Source organism: Giraffa tippelskirchi, chromosome 14 (assembly GCF_054371585.1).
Source record: "Giraffa tippelskirchi isolate mGirTip1 chromosome 14, T2T-mGirTip1v1.2.pri, whole genome shotgun sequence".
Lineage (NCBI taxonomy): Eukaryota > Metazoa > Chordata > Mammalia > Artiodactyla > Giraffidae > Giraffa > Giraffa tippelskirchi.
Window position 1 is genome coordinate 65,265,952 of NC_137288.1, and position 19,182 is coordinate 65,285,133.

A 19,182-nucleotide genomic window follows, 5' to 3' on the forward strand; every position below is an offset into this window, starting at 1 on the left:
CGCAAAAGGCCCACAGTTTACTCCCTGGAACCTGTGAATGTTACCTTACGTGGCAAGGGAGACTTTGCAGATGTGATGAACTGAGGGATCTTGGGAGACTTCCCCGGTCGTCCAGTGGCTAGGCCTCCACACTCCCGATGAAGGGGGTGCAGGTTTGATCCCTGGTCAGGGAACTAGATCCTGCCTGCTGCATCAAAGATCAAAGATCCTGCCTGCTGCAACTAAGACCTGGCACAGCCAAAAAGTGAAGGTCCTTGGGATGGGAAGCTTATTTTGGATTGGTACCCAATGTAGTCATGAGGGTCCTTGTAAGAGGGATGTAAGAGAACAGGTAGTAAGAGATGTGATGAGTGTAACAGGTGGGGAGGGGGCCACAGGTAAAGGAATGCAGGCGGCCTCCAGAGACTGAAGACGGCAAGGAGACAGATTCTCCCCAGAGCCTCCAGAAGGAATCCATCTGTGCATTCCTTGCCAGTAAAAGTCCTTGTTCACAGAATCCCTAGACCTCACATCCCCACATTTTACTTCTGCAAACCATACACTGTCATCCTCTAGGAGGCAGAAGATGTCTACCTCCGGCTTGGTTCATAGTTCTTATGAAGGGTTCTCAGGCTGGGACATAATTGCAGGGAACGGTAAATTGTTGTGAGTCATCAAATCACCTTAATTCTTAATAAGAATCATCTTATTAAGATGCTTCTGAATGTGCTTCTTCTGATTGTGCTTCTTCTGAACGTGTTAATTCATCGAGTGACTCAGGACATTTCCCAGCATCTCTTAGGAAACTGAGTCACCCTGTTCTGAGCCACTTCCCAGGTCTCCCGGCCACAGAGCCTGCCTCACGCTGTGAGAAAGCACAAATGAACAATATATGCCTCATTCAAGGCATTCGGCGTCACCACTAGTAAAACACCAACTAAAGTCACACTGAAACAGTTTATACCCACCAGACTGGAAAATATTTTTTAAAAGTCTGAAAAGCTCTTTAAAATTTTTTATGAAAGTATAAAACAAAAGAAAGAAAAAAAAAAGAAAGAAAGAAAAAGAAAAAAGAAAAGAAAAGAAAAAAAATTTTTATGAAAGTATAGTTGACTTACAGTGTTGTGTTAATTTCTGCTGTACAGTAAAGTGATGGAGTTATGCATATATATATATATATATTCTTTTTCATTATGCTTTATCACACATATTGACATATTGAATATATCTCCCTGTGCTATACAGTAGGACCTTGTTTTTTATCCATCCTATATTTAATAGTTGGCATCTGCTGGTCCCAATCTGCTAATCCTTCCCTCGTCCTCCCCCTAGGCAACCACAGTCTATTCTCTGTGTCTGTGAGTCTTTCTGTTTTGTAGAAATGTTCATTTGTGTAGGATGTTAGATTCCACGGATGCGATACCATACAGCATTTGTTTTTCTCCTTCTGACTTACTTTGCTTAGTATGATAATCTCTAGGTTCATCCATGTTGTTGCAAATGGCATTATTTCTTTCTTTTTTATGACTGAGTACTATTCCACGTCTTCTTTATCCATTCATCTGTCCATGGACATTTAGGTTGTTTCCACGTCATGGCCCTTACAAGCAGTGCTGCAGTGACCATAGGGGTGCACATATCTTTTAGAACTAGACTTTTGTCTGGGTATATGCCCAAGACAAAGTGGGATTGCTGGATCATATTCCAAGTTAAGTTTTAGTTTTCTGAGGAACTTCCATACTGTTTTCCATAGTAGTTGCACAAATTTATATTCTCAACAATAGTGTAAGAAGGTTCTCTTTTCTCCACACTATCTCCAGCATTTATTATTTGTAGACTTTTGAATGAAAATATCTGAAAATCTTAAGCATTGACAGTGATCTAGAACAATTGAGACTCTCATATACATCTTGTGTATGAACAGTAGAATAGTAAAAACATTAAGGAAAATGTGTGCATACACTGTAACACATCAACTCCTCTCCTAGACATGCATTAGTATGTCTTTGTAGATAGATAGATAGACAGATAAAGTGCCAAAAAACGTGGATGAGTTGTTCATAGCAGAACTGTTTATCTTAACAAAAATGAATGAATGAATAAATAAATAAATGCAAGTCCAGAAGCATACAGTTTGATACCTTTACCAATTATGTTTCATTTCTGGAATCTTATTATGAAGAACAACAAGTGAATGATAAATAGATATCTTACAGTCTTATGGCATTTCTAGAGGTTGGAGCTATTATATAGGAAGTGTTTAATGGGTCTTCAGTTATATTCATGATTTCAATCTATTATGCTGGGCAATAGATACATAGTTACGGGTCTGTACTACTGTTCTTCAGCTTTCATACTAAATTTTGTGGGTATGAATGTCTGAATAGATTCTCATAATAGTAACACATGTAATTGCCCTTCTACTTCCTCCCAGTATGCCACTGTGTCACATTTGGCTTCTTGAATGACTCTGGGAGGGGGTGGTTTTAGGAGTGGTAGCATATGTTGTAATAATGTTCACAAAGGTTCTAGGTTTTTAATACATTCTTGTTCTTTTTAAGGATGCATTTTTTTTTGTTATTTTAAAAATCTATTTGTTTATTATTCATCTACTTTTGGCTGGTCTGGGTGTTCGTTGCTGTGTGCAGGCTTTCTCTAGGTGTGGCGAACACAGGCTACTGGTCATTGCAGAGTAGGGGCTCCAGAGCACAGGCTCAGCGGTTGTGGTGCAGGGGCTTAGTGGCCTCAAAACATGTGGAATCTTCCCTGAACAGAGATTGAACTGGTGTTCCCTGCACTGGCTGGCAGTTTCTTAACCACCACACCACCAGGAAAGTCCCTCTAGGTTCCTTTTTCATGGGGACTTCAGTTTCCATTTGCTGCCAATCAACCCCACACCAGAGGATATACTGAAGGTATAGCCACACAAGAAGATGCAGGATTAGAGGTTCCTATCAAGAGAGCTCAAAAGACAATCTGAAAACCTTTGCTATCATGAAATTTCTAGTGGAGTGTATAGAATTCTCTTTGACTGTGTGGACCACAACAAACTCTGAAACATTCTTAAAAAGATGGGAATACCAGACCACCAGACTGACCACCCGATCTGCCTATTGAGAAATCTGTATGCAGGTCAGGAAGTAAGTTGGAACTGGACATGGAACAACAGACCGGTTCCACATAGGGAAAGGAGTACCTCAAGGCTGTATATTGTCACCCTGCTTATTTAACTTACATGCAGAGTACATCATAAGAAATGCTGGGCTGGATGAAGCACAACCTGAAATCAAGATTGCCGGGAGAAATATCAATAACCTCAGATATGCAGATGACACCACCCTTATGGCAGAAAGTGAAGAACTAAAGAGCCTCTTGATGAAAGCGAAAGAGGAGAGTGAAAAAGTTGGCTTAAAACTCAACATTCAGAAAACTAAGATCATGGCATCTGGTCCCATAACTTCATGGCAAATAGATGGGGAAACAGTGACAGACTTCATTTTTTTGGGCTCCAAAATCACTGCAGATGGTGACTGCAGCCATGAAATTAAAAGACACTTGCTCCTTGGAAGAAAAGTTATGACCAACCTAGACAGCATATTAAAAAGCAGAGACATTAATTTACCAACAAAGGTCCATCTAGTCAAAGCTATGGTTTGCCAGTAGTCATGTATGGATGTGAGAGTTGGACTATAAAGAAAGCTGAGTGCCGAAGAATTGATGCTTTTGTACTGTGGTGTTGGAGAAGACTCTTGAGAGTCCCTTGGCCTGCAACTCCTTGCAGTCCATTCTAAAGGAAATCAGTCCTGAATATTCATTGGAAGGACTGATACTGAAACTGCAACTCCAAACTTTGGCCACCTGATGTGAAGAACTGACTCATTAGAAAAGACCCTGATGCTGGGAAATATTGAAGGCAGGAGAAGGGGACGACAGAGGATGAGATGGCTGGATGGCATCACTGACCCAATGGACATGAGTCTGAGCAAACTCCGGGAGTTGGCGATGGACAGGGAGGCCTGGCGTGCTGCAGTCCATGGCGTCGCAAAGAGTCGGACACGACTGAGCAACTGAACTAAACTGAACTGATCAAATTCTCAGACTAGAAAAGTGGCACCCAACATTTACCACACAAAAGTTCTTTGTAAGTTCTTCTAAATTTTGTAGTTGGGTACTGTCCACTCAGGAAATTGATTTCAAAAATATGCCTGTTCCCTCCCTTGAAAAACTGACATTATAATATATTCAGTTACAATTATTTGTGCTCAGCTGTACAGCAGAGATAATCTGAGCCTGTACTGTCTGCAGAGAGAGAATTAAGAGTCATAGGAGAAAAATGCAGAAATACAGAAGATAAAAAAGGAGGGACACATTTTCAGAAAAAGGTGGTGTCAAAAGGAAGGACTCTGTCCTATGTCAGATGTCCATATTGTTGATGTGAACCAGGGGCATCATAGTGCCGAACAAACATCAAGACGGTCACCTGGATGTCACCTAGATGTGTCCCCAATTATTAACAAATGTCAGACAATATCACACATGCAGACCAATTTCCTAATGCTCAAATAAAGCATAGAAGTTTGGATGTTCATATCATATTTGTCAAAATATTTATGCCTTGAATGTTGTAGCCAGAATACCCACAAAGTTTAATTGTCCTTAGCTCTTGATTAACAATTAAATTTGTTTGTGATTAGGTTAAATTGTTTGTAAGAACTTAGCTAAAATCATCCACAATGGAAAAACTCATCATATATTGATAAGGAAGAAAAACTTATACAAAAATTGTTTTGGGAAAACTGGTTAAATATTTGGGGAAAAACAAAAATTGAGTCCAAATGCAGTGAAGAGTTAGTCGTTTAAAATCAAAAAGTAAAAATCAGATTGTTAATTTAACCTCTAAAGTTTTAAAAAACTTCTGGAAGTTAGGAAATTGCTCTTAAAAAAGAAACAACAGAGAAAAAAAACTGCTGGAAAAATATTTGCAACACAAAAGATAGAAAAATCACTGGTGTCTTGGTACATAAAATGTTCACTAGAAAAAAGAACGTCAACCCAGGAATAGTTAAACTGTCATTGAACGTAAATATGAACATGAATAAGCATATATATGACATTTTGTAAAATGACTATTGAATAATATTTGAGTGTTTCTTGACATTTCATTTCAGAGTTAGAAAACAGAGGAAATGATTATACACACACACATACATTCTTTCTCCTGACCTGAAAATGGTCAAAATGGTGAAAGTGAAGAATACGTATTGAGTAGAGTGGTTTTATAACATTGTTAGTGACAGTGTAACCTGGTACAATTTTCTTAATCAATTTGGCAATCTATTTTTATCAAGAGCTTTTGATCTATTCAATTCTACTTTTAAATTGCCACCTAAAGAAACATGCAACATTTTGAAAAAAAATTTTTTTAAATGATTATTGTATTGACTATTACATCTGCAAAATAGAAGCAATCTAAATGCTTAAGAATGGAAGTATGGTTAAGTAAACTATCTTAGTTTTTACGTAACAATTATACAATCAATAAAACACATTAAAATGAATAAAAAGAATAACTATACTTATATAAGCATTGAAAAATTCATATTGGGAGGAACCAATACAATGTCAACAGTGGACAGGTGATTATATTCTTTAAATTTTCTGAATCATCTTCAAAATAGGCTTATATTACTCTTCTAATTGAAAAAAGGTAAATGAAGTCAGATATTTCATAGGCTAAAGTTTATGGTTCAAGTTCAAGGACTGACAAGAATTAATGTACTTGCAGAATCAGCAAGTACAGTCTTGCCGATCAGTCTTCCCATCAGGTGACCAAGGTATTGGAGCTTCTGCTTCAGCGTCAGTCTTTCCAATGAATATTACTGACTGATTTCCTTTAGGATTGACTGCTTTTATCTCCTGCTGCCCAAGGGACTCTCAAGAGTCTTCTCCAACACCACAGTTCAAAAGCATCAATTCTTCTGTGCTCAGTCTTCCTTATGGTCCAACTCTCACATCCATACACGACTCCTAGAAAAACCACAGCTTTGACTATACAGATCTTTGTCAGCAAAGTAATGTGTTTGCTTTTTAATACGCTGTCTAGGTTGGTCATAACTTTTCTTCCAAGGAGCAAGCATCTTTTAATTTCATGGCTGCAGTCACCATCCACAGTGATTTTGGAGCCCCCAAAAATAAAGTCTGTCACTGTTTCCATTGTTTCCGCATCTATTTGTCATGAAGTGATGGGACCGTATGCCATGATCTTAGTTTTTTGAAAGCTGAGTTTTAAGCCAACTTTTTCACTCTCTTCTTTCTCTTTCATCAAGAGGCATTCCAGTTTCTCTTTGCTTTCTGTCATTAGGGTGGTGTCATCTGTATATCTGAGGTTACTGATATTTCTCCTGGCAATCTTGATTCCAGCTTGTGCTTCATCCAGCCTGGCATTTTGCATGATATTACTCTGCATATAAGGTAAATAAACAGGGTGACAATATACAGTCTTGACGTACTCCTTTCTCAATTTGGAACTGGTCCATTGTTCCATATCCGGTTCTAACTGTTGCTTCTCGACCTGCATACAGATTTCTCAGGAGGCAGGTAAGGTGGTCTGGTATTCTCATCTCTAAGAATTTTCCACAGTTTGTTGTTATCCACACAGTCAAAGGCTTTAGTGTGGTCAAAGAAGCAGAAGTAGATGCTTTTTCTGGAATTCTCTTGCTTTTTCTATGATCCAACAGATGTTGGCAATTTGATGTCTGGTTTCTCTGCTTTTTCTAAATCCAGCTTGTACATTTAGCAGTTCTCGGTTCGTGTTCTGTTGAAGCCTAGCTTGAAGGATTTTGAGCATTACCTTTTTATCAAGTGAAATGAGTGCAATTGAGCCATCAGGGAAGCCCCTAAGGGCAAATAGGTCTTTCAAATTATTTGGCAGATAGTTGCTATAAACACAGAAGAAAGAAAGGGTTTTGAAAAAATTTTCAAAATGACTTGCATAACATAAATTATGTTAGAGCTTGCCAATATATTTTGGTAAGTACTTATTTTTTAACTTTTATCATACATAGAGTAGTTTTCACATGTGGTTGATATTTATTATATAAACATCCATGTTACCACACTCAGGTCAAAATCAGAACACTTCCAGAATCCCCAGAGTCCCTCCATGTGGTATTCAGCCCCAATTCTGCTTTTCTCCTTCCCCTGAGAGGTGACCACCATCATGAGTTTTACATGAGTCATTTCCTTGCTGTTGTAAAATAGAAATGTCACTTACATACATATCTCTAAATAAGATAGATTAGTTTTAATGCCTCTGTGATTTTTCCCACTACATTATATTTGTGAGATTCATGCATTTGATATGTCTAACAATAGTTCATTTATACATTTCATTGTATAAATGTAACACAATTTACCTGTCTATTCTGCTGTTGATGTATGTTTGGGTCATTGTTTTTTAAACCAATAAATAATGTTACTATCAACATTTCTCTGTGTCTGTGTATTTCCTTTGGGAGCATACTAGGAGTGGAACTGCTTCATCATTATACACAAATGTCTTCAAGTTTACTAGATAATAAAAAATTCTTTCCAATTTATTTTGCCAATTTCTGTAACTGCCAGCAGCATATTTATTTAAAATTTCACTAGTGATTTATTCAATAAGATTTCACAAGTTTTCCATTAAAACTATTGCACCTCTTTAATAGACTTATTTCTAGATGCTTTAAAATTGCCTTTCAATATCTCTTTAAGTTTCTAGTTTTCTGAATATTTGTTGATGATAAATAAAAACATGAAATAATTACTTATACCAATACAAAATACTCAAATTATTTTTGTCTATTGATTTGTATCCACTAATCTTGCTAAACTTCTACTTATTCTAATGGGTTGCTTGTGGATTCTTTGGATTTCTATGTTTACAATTCTGATAAATGCAAATAAGAACAGCTTTCATCCTTATAAAATTGACATCTTATTTTGTTGTTCCATTTGGGACCTTCAGTACAACACAGAGAAGCAGGAGTCATAATGGACTCTGGCCACCTTTGCCTCTTCCTTTTTACATCTCGCCCCTTTACACTGAGAGTCCTTCCTTCTGCATTTCTACCCGTCTGCATTTCTTTCAGTGAATGCCTGTTGGTGGAAAACTTCCTCAGATTTTGTTTAAGTAAGAAATGATCTTATTTTCACTTTTTACTTGGTAGATATTCTTGCTGAGCATAGTATCCCAGCTTGCCAGTAATTGTTTTCCAGTACATTGAAGACCATTTAAATTGTCTGCTGGTTTTCACTTTTGATTTAGAGTGGCCAAAAAAGGGGCTTCCCAGGAGGCGATAATTAAAGAATCTGCTTGGTAAGTGGTAAAAAATCTGCCCGCAAATGCAAGAGGCTCAAGAGACATGGGTTTGATTCCTGGGTTGGGGAAATCCTCTGGTGTAGGAAATGGCAACCCACTCCAGTATTCTTGCCTGGGAAATCCCATGGACAGAGAAGCCTAGAGTCCATGAGGTTGCAAAGAGTTGGACATGACTGAACACACACAGAGACGGAGCTTGTAATAAAATGTAGTAACCTATGTTTTTTTAGAAAGGTAGGGAGCCAGGCTCCTGACGCTAGCTTTTCCAGGTACTCTGTCTCATTCTTTGCTGCTCTAAGATTTATGCCACAACTGAGAAGTTTGAATTATAGTTTGAAAATCCCAAGTTCTCCAGCCATTACATAGTAGTGGACTCAGATCCCATCAGAACAACACTGTGTTAATGAAACCAGATTTGTTCTGGCTATAAGGTTAAAAAAAGAAGAAGAAGAAAGAAAAAGAAAAAAGCAACTGAGAGTGATTTAAAGCATAAGTCATTAATTGTTTCCTTAGGGAGAAATTCAGAGATTTGGAATTCAGTTACATAACTTTTTGTGTGTGTGTGTGTGTGTGTGTGTGTGATTACAGCTATTATGTACAAGAAGACATGTCTGCTCTTGAACTAGGATCTTTGTAAGTTTATTAATATTTTGGAAAATTCATGCCACTAGCAACTGCCTCCCCACCCAAAATTGGCCTATATGAAATGCATGAATGAAAAAGAGATCTTAAGTCATTTTTTCCCTAGGCTATACTGCATGCCACTTTGCCAAAGGGTCAGACTGCAGGAGCTCTCAGATGGCTCTGAAACCCCACCTCACTTTTGCACGCCGAGTCATGTACACTCTCCCTTGTGAGAAGTGGAAAAGTACCAACGAAGGTCTTTCTTTTCTGGTTCCTGCTCCTCTCAAAGATCAGGATTCATCAGAAACGGTGACAAATTGATTTCATAGCCTAAAGCCAGGTACAGTGTGTTAAGAAGCAGATGAGATTCGTCGTGAATAATCCTTGATTTATGTACTTAAGAGCTACTGAAGTGTACTTATTTCCTATTTTTATCTTTAATTCTAGTAAAAGCTATTCTAATGTTTTCTTTCCTCCTGTCTATCTCAAGAGAGCTACCAACTTCAGTACAAAAGACTTCACTCATCATTCTTCTGCGTTTATCATGATCCAGTAATCTGAACATTGTCTTATTTTTGGTCGGTTTTTGAAATTAGTCATCACCATAAGCCTTCTGTTTAGCCACAGAGTTCTGCACTATCCATAATCAAGGAGTGGCTTTGTAGGCTTTTTTTAGAAGCAAAAACTAAATTCCTCACCTGTGAGAAATCAAGTTTCAGTGACTTTGAATAAATTTTGTGAAATAAGGAAGGCAAGGCTTTACATCTTCTCAGAATCCTTAGAGTCCTAAAGTTGAGATAATTTTCTGCAGGTTGTTTCGGGAAAGGAGCAAATTTTTTTCTACTTTTTTCTCAACTAACATACATTGTGTACTTGGGGGTTGAATTTGGAAGATTTCCCAGGAAACGGATGACTATTACTTTGCGTGATCCAGATTGAGTAAATACACAATTATTAATTTTGCATGAATTCAGTATTTCCTAACTTCTAATCCACAGAGTGAATACAGATATCTTTGGAGCTCCACGGGAGATACCAACCCTTGCAGAATGGATGGCAAACAACAGCACCATGCTGAGGATATTGAGCAAAACCTGACTGAGTTGGTGAGTAGTGTACATACCTTTTTTTCCCCTAACGCATTTCCTTTATTGTCTTCTTAGTTATTTATAACAAGGTAACTATCAGCCAACATTCACTATCAACTGGAAAATAACTGTTACAAACATTTTATCAAAGAAAATACACAACTGGCAAATGAACACATTAAAAATGTTCAACGTGATGAACCATTTAGGGAAATGCAATCAGACCATTGTGAGATACCTCTACACAGGTAATATTGAATATACTGACCATATCAACCAAGCACAGGGGAGGAATATAGGGGAACTGGAACGTTCCCATACTGGTGATGGAGATGCAAAAGTCATTCACTTTGGAATATATGAAAGCATATTTTCATATAAAGAATTATATCTTCTTTCATATCTAACATTCTTGCTTTCTACGTTTAGTATTTAACCCTCCCCCAAAGTGAACTTGCATTTTTTCCCTAATGTTTGCTATTAGACAGTGAATGGAATCTGGATGTTATTAACAGGAGTCACAAGTATTGAGGGAGTTACGCAGTACCAATTGTAGTAACCAACTGTGCCATCATTTGATAATTGTGCATTAGACTTTTTGCCTAAATTTTTATATTTATATCAGAAATGTATATAACTATCAGTGGACAAGATTTTAGTAGATAATTTGAAGTGTTATATTTATAGCAGATATTAATAATAGTTTATATTCATACATATTTAAATGCAATGAAAATATTTATTCTCATTGGCCTGCCTGTTTCCAAAGTAGAAATTTATGGAAAATGTCTCATGGTGGGAGGACTTATGCTTAAAATGTTGCCCTAGGCATATAAACGTCATATTTCTTAGAACATATTAAAGGTCCCATTCAGCATTCACACAAATTCTTTCATCTTATAAGTGACTAGTGACAGAAATTGAACTCAGGTTGCTCACATATATAATCATTTCCTTACACGACGCTACTTTTCAAAAAACTTGAGTACTAGCTTTCTAACAAAGAGAAACGGATTTTATAATTAACTTGATGTTGCAGAACCAAGAGAAAAGTCAAACAAGATAAACACGAAGATATGATTAGGTATAAAAATTGTTTTGCAACTTGAAGGTTGTATTTGTGTTCAGTTTGGGAATCCAATATCTAGACTACCATAAACCTAATTTATAGGATGCCTCTTATTCCATGGAAGCTGCAAAATTCCATTGCTTTAATATCATATATACATCATTTTATTTCCTTCTCCTTTCCCCACATGTCAAAAACATTTATGCAATTTATTCCATTAAGTCAAATAATTAGTTAATTATGCAAAATACCCAGTAAACCAACTTCTGAGACCGTGAAAAGGAATTGTTTGGATTTCCTGTTTTTTAGTAATCTGACAGGCAACCTATGACTAACCTCTTATATTCCCCAAAACAAGGGGTAGAATATTTTCTTTTAATTCTTTATGAGTTTGTTTTCTTACTTTAGAACATTTGGAAAAAACAGGAAATTACAAATAAAAAATGTAAAAATCACCCATGACCCCTCCCAGAGAAAAAAAAACTGCTAATATTTTGCTTCTTGCCCCCCATTCAATTTAATTTTATTCTTTTGATTGTTTTATTTTATCACATGAAATTTTTATCAATTTATATTCAGAGACTTGAGAGCTTATACTACAGAAATCTTTTCTTAGAAGATGTTATTCAAGTTGTCTTTTTGCTTTTCAGTAAAGTTTTGTGGTTTTCTTTACATAAGTTCTATGGCATTTTATAGGCTTGGCCATTTTATTTTTTTGTTTGTTTTTAATTATATTTATTTATTTTTAATTGGTTAATGATTGTTTTACAATATTGGTTTGATTTCTGCATAAATCAACATGAATTAGCCATAGGTGTACACATGTCCTATCCCTCTTGAACCTCCCTCCCACCTCCCACCCTTTCCACCCCTCTAGATTGAGGAAGCCCTGCTCTCCTCGAGCCCTGGTTTGAGTTCCCTGAGTCATACAGCAAATTTCCACTGTAGGCTTAGCCATTTAAAATGTGTCACTACTACTGTGAATAGCAGTTGCTGATACACACACACATAGCCACACATAAAACAGTGCTGTTACACATATGTTTTGTGTTTCTATAACCAGTCAATTTTTTGAGATCTTATTACTTTTTATAGAGTATTTGGCTAATTATTTGGGATTCTGTAGGGCAATCATATCATCTGCAAATAATGTTAATCTTGTCTTCTCATTGCCATTATTTATACAGACTGATGAGAACTTCTAGACAACCAGTACCCAATATTGGTGGCAGGAGACATTCTTCTCTTCTCCTGACTCTAAAGGAATGTCTCTGAATGTTTCACTGTTAAATATTATGGTCATTGCTTGGAGGTGAACATTGCTCGTCACATTTGGCAGTTATTATTTTCTTCTAGTTTTTTGGGGTTGGTATCATTTGTCTGCTTTTACCACTTTTAAATGCTGAAATTTGTTAAATGAGCAGTGAGCATTGAGATGATTACTTTATTTTCCTTCTTTGATCATTTAATATGAAAAATGTACTTGTATAATTCACATCATGAAACCGTTTATTAGAGTTTCAGATTTTCCTAGAACTTGGTCAGTTCTTCCTGGAATACATATTGGATTCAATAATTTTTTACACGTTTTATGAATTTATGTTCCTAGATCAAACAAATTTTCTTCATCCTTAAAAATCAGGGTTGATGAATTGTTGATGTTAGCATTCTTTCTCTGCAGTTACCCAGAAATCCCTATGGTTCAAACGAAGGAGCACAGTGTGGTTGTAGATTGCCCGTGGTGACCTTACAGCCGCAGTGGGTGAGATTTGGGGCCTGGGGGGCAGTGGGGCATCTTCTCTGGTCCTTTGAGGTGATGATAAGGCAAGGTATACAGGCTCTGCTCGGTCAGCTGCTCCGAAGGGTTCTCCTCTCTTTCAAATCCTTGCCTGCCCTTTGGTATGGAGCTGAAATGTTCATTTTCATAATCCTTTCCAGGTGACAGCAAAGCCGTGGTCACCCTGGAAAACATTTCTGCTGTGTCTATTGGCCTGTCTCATTGCTACAGCCCTTGTTGTTCTGCTCTTCTATTTTGTCCACTTGGCCAAGCCCGCCACCGGCACCACCATCATCATTCATGCCGACGGCAAGTCCAGTCATGTCACCTGCATCCCTGGTGCTGCGCCATCTCCGGGCCCATCGTCCTTGCCTGTATCTCAGAGCACTCTGCCTCCTACCCCGGGGACCAACCACAGCTCCTCTACCTCGGGGCTCCCAACTCCTATGGAGGCAACTAACACCTCAACGTTGGTCCATGAAGTTGAAATTGAAGGTGAAAAATGACATTTGGGGGTGGGGGGTCTTTAGCCCTCCTCAAACCAGATCCACCCACTGATCCTGAATGAGGCATGTCCAAGGTATTCTCCCCTCCAGCCTAGAGGTTCCAAAGCATTTAGCTTTATGAGACTTGCCCTCTTGCTCAGTCATTTTCTGTGTCCCATATGAGAATGATGCCAGTGTTCTCAGTCCAGGACCCTCCAGTCTTCAAATGATTGGAAAAGAAAAATTTCAACTGAGCTCAGTTGATTCACCCTGGCTAGGGCCCGAGTTTCTTTTCATCCTGTACAACAAATCTTAATGTCATTAATGAGGATTTCAACTGCTGGAGAAGCTGCCTGCCTCCTGTATGTTGTCTCTCAAGCCAGTATTTACCATTCAGTTGTTGATTATTTCCCAATCTCATATACTTGACTCTTCTCAGTATTTGTATTCCAGTAGGGAAAGAAGGAAGTGTTCAATTAATGTGGTTAATGAACATAAATTATTAGGGAACTATTCATCATCACAGAAGCTTTCTTACTATTGATGGGAAAGGAGGGCACATCAACGAGGTTAGAAATGGTAAAGAAAGGTTTCAGAGAAGGGCTGAAAGTTAAACAGAGGAGGAAGTTTAAGGGGAGATCATTAAAACAGAAAAGGAGAGGGCTAAGGGGATTTAATAGATTGAAAATCCAAAACACTTAGAAACACTTCAAATGTAACAAATGGTGTATTTTCTCTATACTTTTTTCTGATATTATCAATATTATTTTCTGCACTTGATACTTTGCTTAAAGTATTATAAACTGCTGCTTGTAAAATTTGAACTTTTATATTGTCTTATACTTTGTAACTTTGAGGGCACATGGCTTATAATTTGGTGTGAAACACAAGACCCTCGTTCAGGGTTACTTGTATGTTGAGTGTTTAACACTCTCTAGAAACATAAACACTTTATTCTGGAGACTTTGGGGTTAAAATCAACCTGCCCATTCCATCCTCAACTTACAGACTCTACAAAAGAGGGAGACTGGTCCAGAGAAGGCAGCTCCTGTTCAAAGACTCAGCCCCTACGAGGGGCAGTGGGATCAGGATCTCTTTGGCGTAGCATCGGAGGTGCTGCATAGGCTCCAAAAGCATTAGGAGATTGTAAGTTATATGCCATTCTAGGTTCATTTGCTGTATCCAATAATAGAACATGTAAATTACACAAACCTTGGGGCTTTATTGAGTAATTAGGCTCTGTCAAAGAAAAATTAGAAATGTGGTCATTCTCTGGGTAATTGTTATTTTAGATCAGCTAGTATTATTTCTCAGACACAGGGAATGTAAAAATTTGAGTCTTCGAAAAGTTTTTCAGACAGTTTACCAACATTATTTGATAATAGAGTTTAAGAATGATAAAAGGCATTATATAAATTTTAGAAATTTCACAAAGCTCTAGATGAAATTAATGGACAAAAAGGAGAAAGTGTGCATGCATTTCTCCCAAGTAGGGTTTTTATTTTTTAAATTAGAGGATGATTGCTTTACAATGTTGTGTTAGTTTCTGCCGTAGGACAAGGTGAATCAGCCGTGAGTATTTATATATATGTGTGTGCTTAGTCGTTCAGTCATGTCTGACTCTCTGTGACCCCACGGACTGTAGCCCACCAGGCTCCTCTGTCCATGGGATTCTCCAGGCAAGAATACTGGAGTGGGTCGCCATGCCCTTCTCCAGAGGATCTTCCTGACCCAGGGACCGAACCTGGGTCTCCTGCATTGCAAGCAGGTTCTTCACCATCTGAGCTACAGGGGGGTTCCTATTTATATTTATCCCTCCCTCTTTAGCCTCCGTCCCACCCCACTCCTCCAGGTCGTCACAGAGCACCGAGCCGTGCTCCCCATGTGACACAGCAGCTTCCCACTAGCTCTCTGCTTTACACGTGCTAGTGTATCTATGTCAGCGCTACTCTCTCCGTTCATCCCAGCCTCCCCTTCTTCCACTCTGTCCACAAGTCCATCCTCTATGTCTGCATCTCTATGCCTGCCCTGTAAATAGGTTCATCAGTACCATTTTTCTAGATTCCATATATATGTGTTAACATACGATATTTGTTTTTCTCTTTCTGACTTAACTTCAGTCTGTTTAACAGGCTCTTGGTTTATCCACTTCAGTTCACCTATCACATTCATTCCTTTTCGTGGCTACTAGTAGAGTTTTAAATCAGTTCATTTCTATTGTGTTTTTTATTTATATGCTTGTGAAGAAGAAAGATTAAATTCTCTAGTTTCAAATGTACTTCCTTATATGATTTAAATTTTGCTTTGCAATATAAAAGAAAAAAACCTTTTAATACAAAGATCTTAAAATATACCATTAATAAAGAATTTAAAAGAAAATTTTGTATCCTAGAAACCATTCGAAATAGTTAGATGTGATAAAAGCCATTCTTTTCTTCCTTTGCTGTTTAAGATTATACAGAATGCACTATGGTAAAACGGGGAGAACAACTTCATTGTGTTTAAGGAATATGCTCTTAGCAATGAATTTCCTATGTTAAATATTGGAGGATGTTGTAATAAGGGTTATCTGAGACCATCAGATTTCTGTGCTTTATAAAATGGGGTTGTGAATGAGCTCTCAGATTCATTTATTGCTGTAGACTTCTACAGTTTAATAAAATTTCTTTTAAAATTAATTTTTATTGGGGTATAGCTGCTTTGCAATGTTGTGTTAATTTCTGCTGTACAGCAAAGTGAATCAGTTATACATATACACGTATCCCCTCCTTTCTGGATTTCCTTCCCATTTATGTTACTAGGGGGCACTGAGTAGAGTTAGTCTACCAGTGATCAGCACCCAACTGCTGTGTCCAGCTCTTTGTAACTCCTGGACTGTAGCCTGCCAGGTGGGTTGCCAGTTCCTTCTCTAGGGGATCTTTCCGACTCAGGGATCGAATCCATGTCGGATTCTTTACCACTGAGCCACCAGCAAAGTCCTGAGTGGGGTTTCCTGTGTTAAACAGCAGATTTTCATTAATCATCTGTTTTATGGCTAGCAGTGAATATTTGTCAATCCCAGTCTCCCAATTTATTCACTGCTTCCCCCTTGTTAACCATAAGTTGGTTCTCTGATCTGTGTCTCTCTGTCTGCTTTGCCAGTAAGTTCCTCTGTACCACTTTTCAGGATTCCGCCTATAAATCATATTAGTAAAATCTTAAAGTATTAAGCAGCATTGTGGAAAACATCTTCACCATTTAAGACACATTACTCAGATAAAAATTTTTCAAAGTACTATGAAAATACTGAAGCGTGCTTATTCAATAAAAATGTAATTATCCATTATAATGACTCATTAAGTATTAAAACCACATAGTTCTAGTATTTATTATTCAAAAATTTATTCACTGTATTGAATGACAATAATATATTTTAAAGTAGTCAGGGAATTCTCTATTTAAAACATCTACTAGAAAGTTTCAGGTCCTCTTTAACAAATAAAATAAATAAATTTTATTTATTCTTAAATGTGAAGTAATGCTTGTGAGATTAAAATGTTAAGTTTTCAAATGCACTTCACCAAACAAGAGTGCAATTAAACTTCTTTGGATGCTTTACTAAGAAAATGTTCTATTGGGCATTTTGTTTCCAAAACAGGTCCATTTACTTATACTGAAAATCCACTTTAATAGGTGAAATCAACTCTACCCCATAATGATGTTCACAATTATTTTAGGAAAAGCTTTCAGAGGTTACACTGTGTAAGTCATTCACTTTGATATTGTGCAATCTCAAAAGCTTTTGAACTTCAGAACCACCTCTACTTTGTGAACTTTCATTTGCTTAGTCTTTAAGTTCTTTAATAATCTCCTAAGCATCTCATAATTGCCATTAGGGTGATAGACATCTAATATCGGTGTTATGATCAAGTCAAACACGTTTCTACTTTGCTATATCTCTTGCTAACTTTTGCTATGGCATCCAGAGGGCCTTTTCCAAGCTGTGTGGGAATCTCTCTTTGTCATCCAAAGCGGTCTTTACCTTCAAAGACAATTTCATCAGAACTGGTTCATTTCTAAGAGGAAATCCTCAGCTAGAAAGGGTTCTTTTAGCTAGGAAAGGAAGGACAGAGTGATCAGCCAGCGTCTCCAGCCTTTGGGCACTGTACAAAGTTCCCTCTTCAGTGTCATCCCACATAGACTGGCAAAGCTAAGAAATGAAGAAATAACCAGTGATGAGAAAGAAAAGCAGGGGCCGTGCAGCAAGAGCCATTGTGGTTCCCAGAGACTTGATGAAACTGGAAGATACTATGGTAAGTGAAATAAGCCAGACAGAGGCAATTATTACATGACCTCACTTATTGAGGAATATATAAAGAGCTGAAATCATAATAAGCCAGACAGAGGCAACTGTTATATGATCCACTTATTGAGGAATATATCAAGAGCTGAAATCATAGAAACAGAGTAGAAAGGTGGTTACCAGGGGTGGGGGAGTGGGGGAAATACAGAGAAGCTGGTCAAAGAGTACAAACTTCTAGTTTGAAGATGATAAGTTCTGGGGATCTAATGTAGAGCATTAGTGTTTATGGTTAGTAATACTGTATAATGTACTTGGAATTTACTAAGAGAGTAAATCTTAAATAGTAATTATGTAACTTGAGAGGTGTGTTAGCTAAGCTAACACATATTGGTAATCATCTTGTAATATATAAGTTATCAAATCAACATGACATCTTAAACTTATACAATGTTATGTACCTCAAAAAGCAGGGCAAAAGAAAGAAAGAAAGAAAATAATTGTTCACAACCACCAATGTCATGTTCTCCAGAAGGAGGGTGGCTGTGTTTGCTCTGAAGTACATGTAGTTTGAGTTTAAAAAATACTGTAAATACAGATACTTCTGCATCAGTTGTATTTGTTTCTATATTTGCAACTGTCCTAAATGGAAGATATGGGCTTATGTTATAGATAGAACAAGAAGCTCCAAATTATTATTTACTATTTACTACACAAAGGACTCTTGCATCAGTTGATATAAAATTCAGCTGTAAGTCACAGATGTTCCTAAATAATAATGGAGTTGCAGAAAAGTAATATATAAAAGCTTCTTTCTCATATACACTAAAAGACTAAAGGTAGCTTTTGAAAAAGCAATTTTTTGGTCACAAGAAATCTAGACTCCTGTATCTCATTGTTCCACATCCTCGGCATCTGGCTTCTGTTTCACAGTTTAAAATGGCTGCTTAAGCTCTAGTCATTACGTCTATATTCTAGTCAGCAGAAAGAAGGAGGGATGAAGGGCTTAAGTCCTCCCTCTAACAATATTTCTCAGAAATTGTATACAATAATTTTTATTATGTCCCATTGTCAGAAATTAGTCATGCAGCCACATACAGCTGTTAGAAAGATGAGATATGCAATGATTATTCTGGGTGTTTGTGTGACTAGGTAAAACTGATGGTTCCATTTATAAGGAAAACAAAGAGAACAGATTTTAGGGCCCAACCCAGAGTCTCTGCCCCAGAACTAAAGCCAAACATTGTAAGATGAAGAGATGAACATCTCACTCCAAATTCCTAATCCCTTTAGGATCCCCACATACTCTTTAATACTCTTTTAGTTAATTCTAAAGTTCTAACACTGTCTAATAATGGTGAGTCAGATGAGGTCAATTACAGTGTCAAAGTGAGCTGGCCTCAGGTGCCAGCCACTCTGGAGGAGGAGTCAAGTCTCCAGGAGCTCAGCGGGCACGGGAGAGCGTCAAGGGCCCCTCCCCGGAGGAGGGCGGTCATGCCGGATGCTTCCATGTGTCTTC

At 37.5% G+C, this 19,182-nt stretch overlaps 1 protein-coding gene across 1 annotated transcript in view; it reads left to right on the forward strand.

The window, feature by feature from the left end:
• Positions 1-16,059, forward strand: part of LOC145534530 (uncharacterized) — a 58,735-nt gene extending 42,676 nt beyond the window's left edge. Inside the window, exons 6-9 of the mRNA XM_081562241.1 lie at positions 9,090-9,305; positions 9,964-10,071; positions 12,804-12,884; positions 13,061-16,059. Of these exons, the coding sequence (XP_081418367.1) occupies positions 10,015-10,071; positions 12,804-12,884; positions 13,061-13,405 (483 nt within the window). The 5' untranslated portion in view covers positions 9,090-9,305; positions 9,964-10,014 and the 3' untranslated portion in view covers positions 13,406-16,059. The remainder of the gene's footprint in view (positions 1-9,089; positions 9,306-9,963; positions 10,072-12,803; positions 12,885-13,060) is intronic.
• The last annotated feature ends 3,123 nt before the right edge of the window (positions 16,060-19,182 follow it).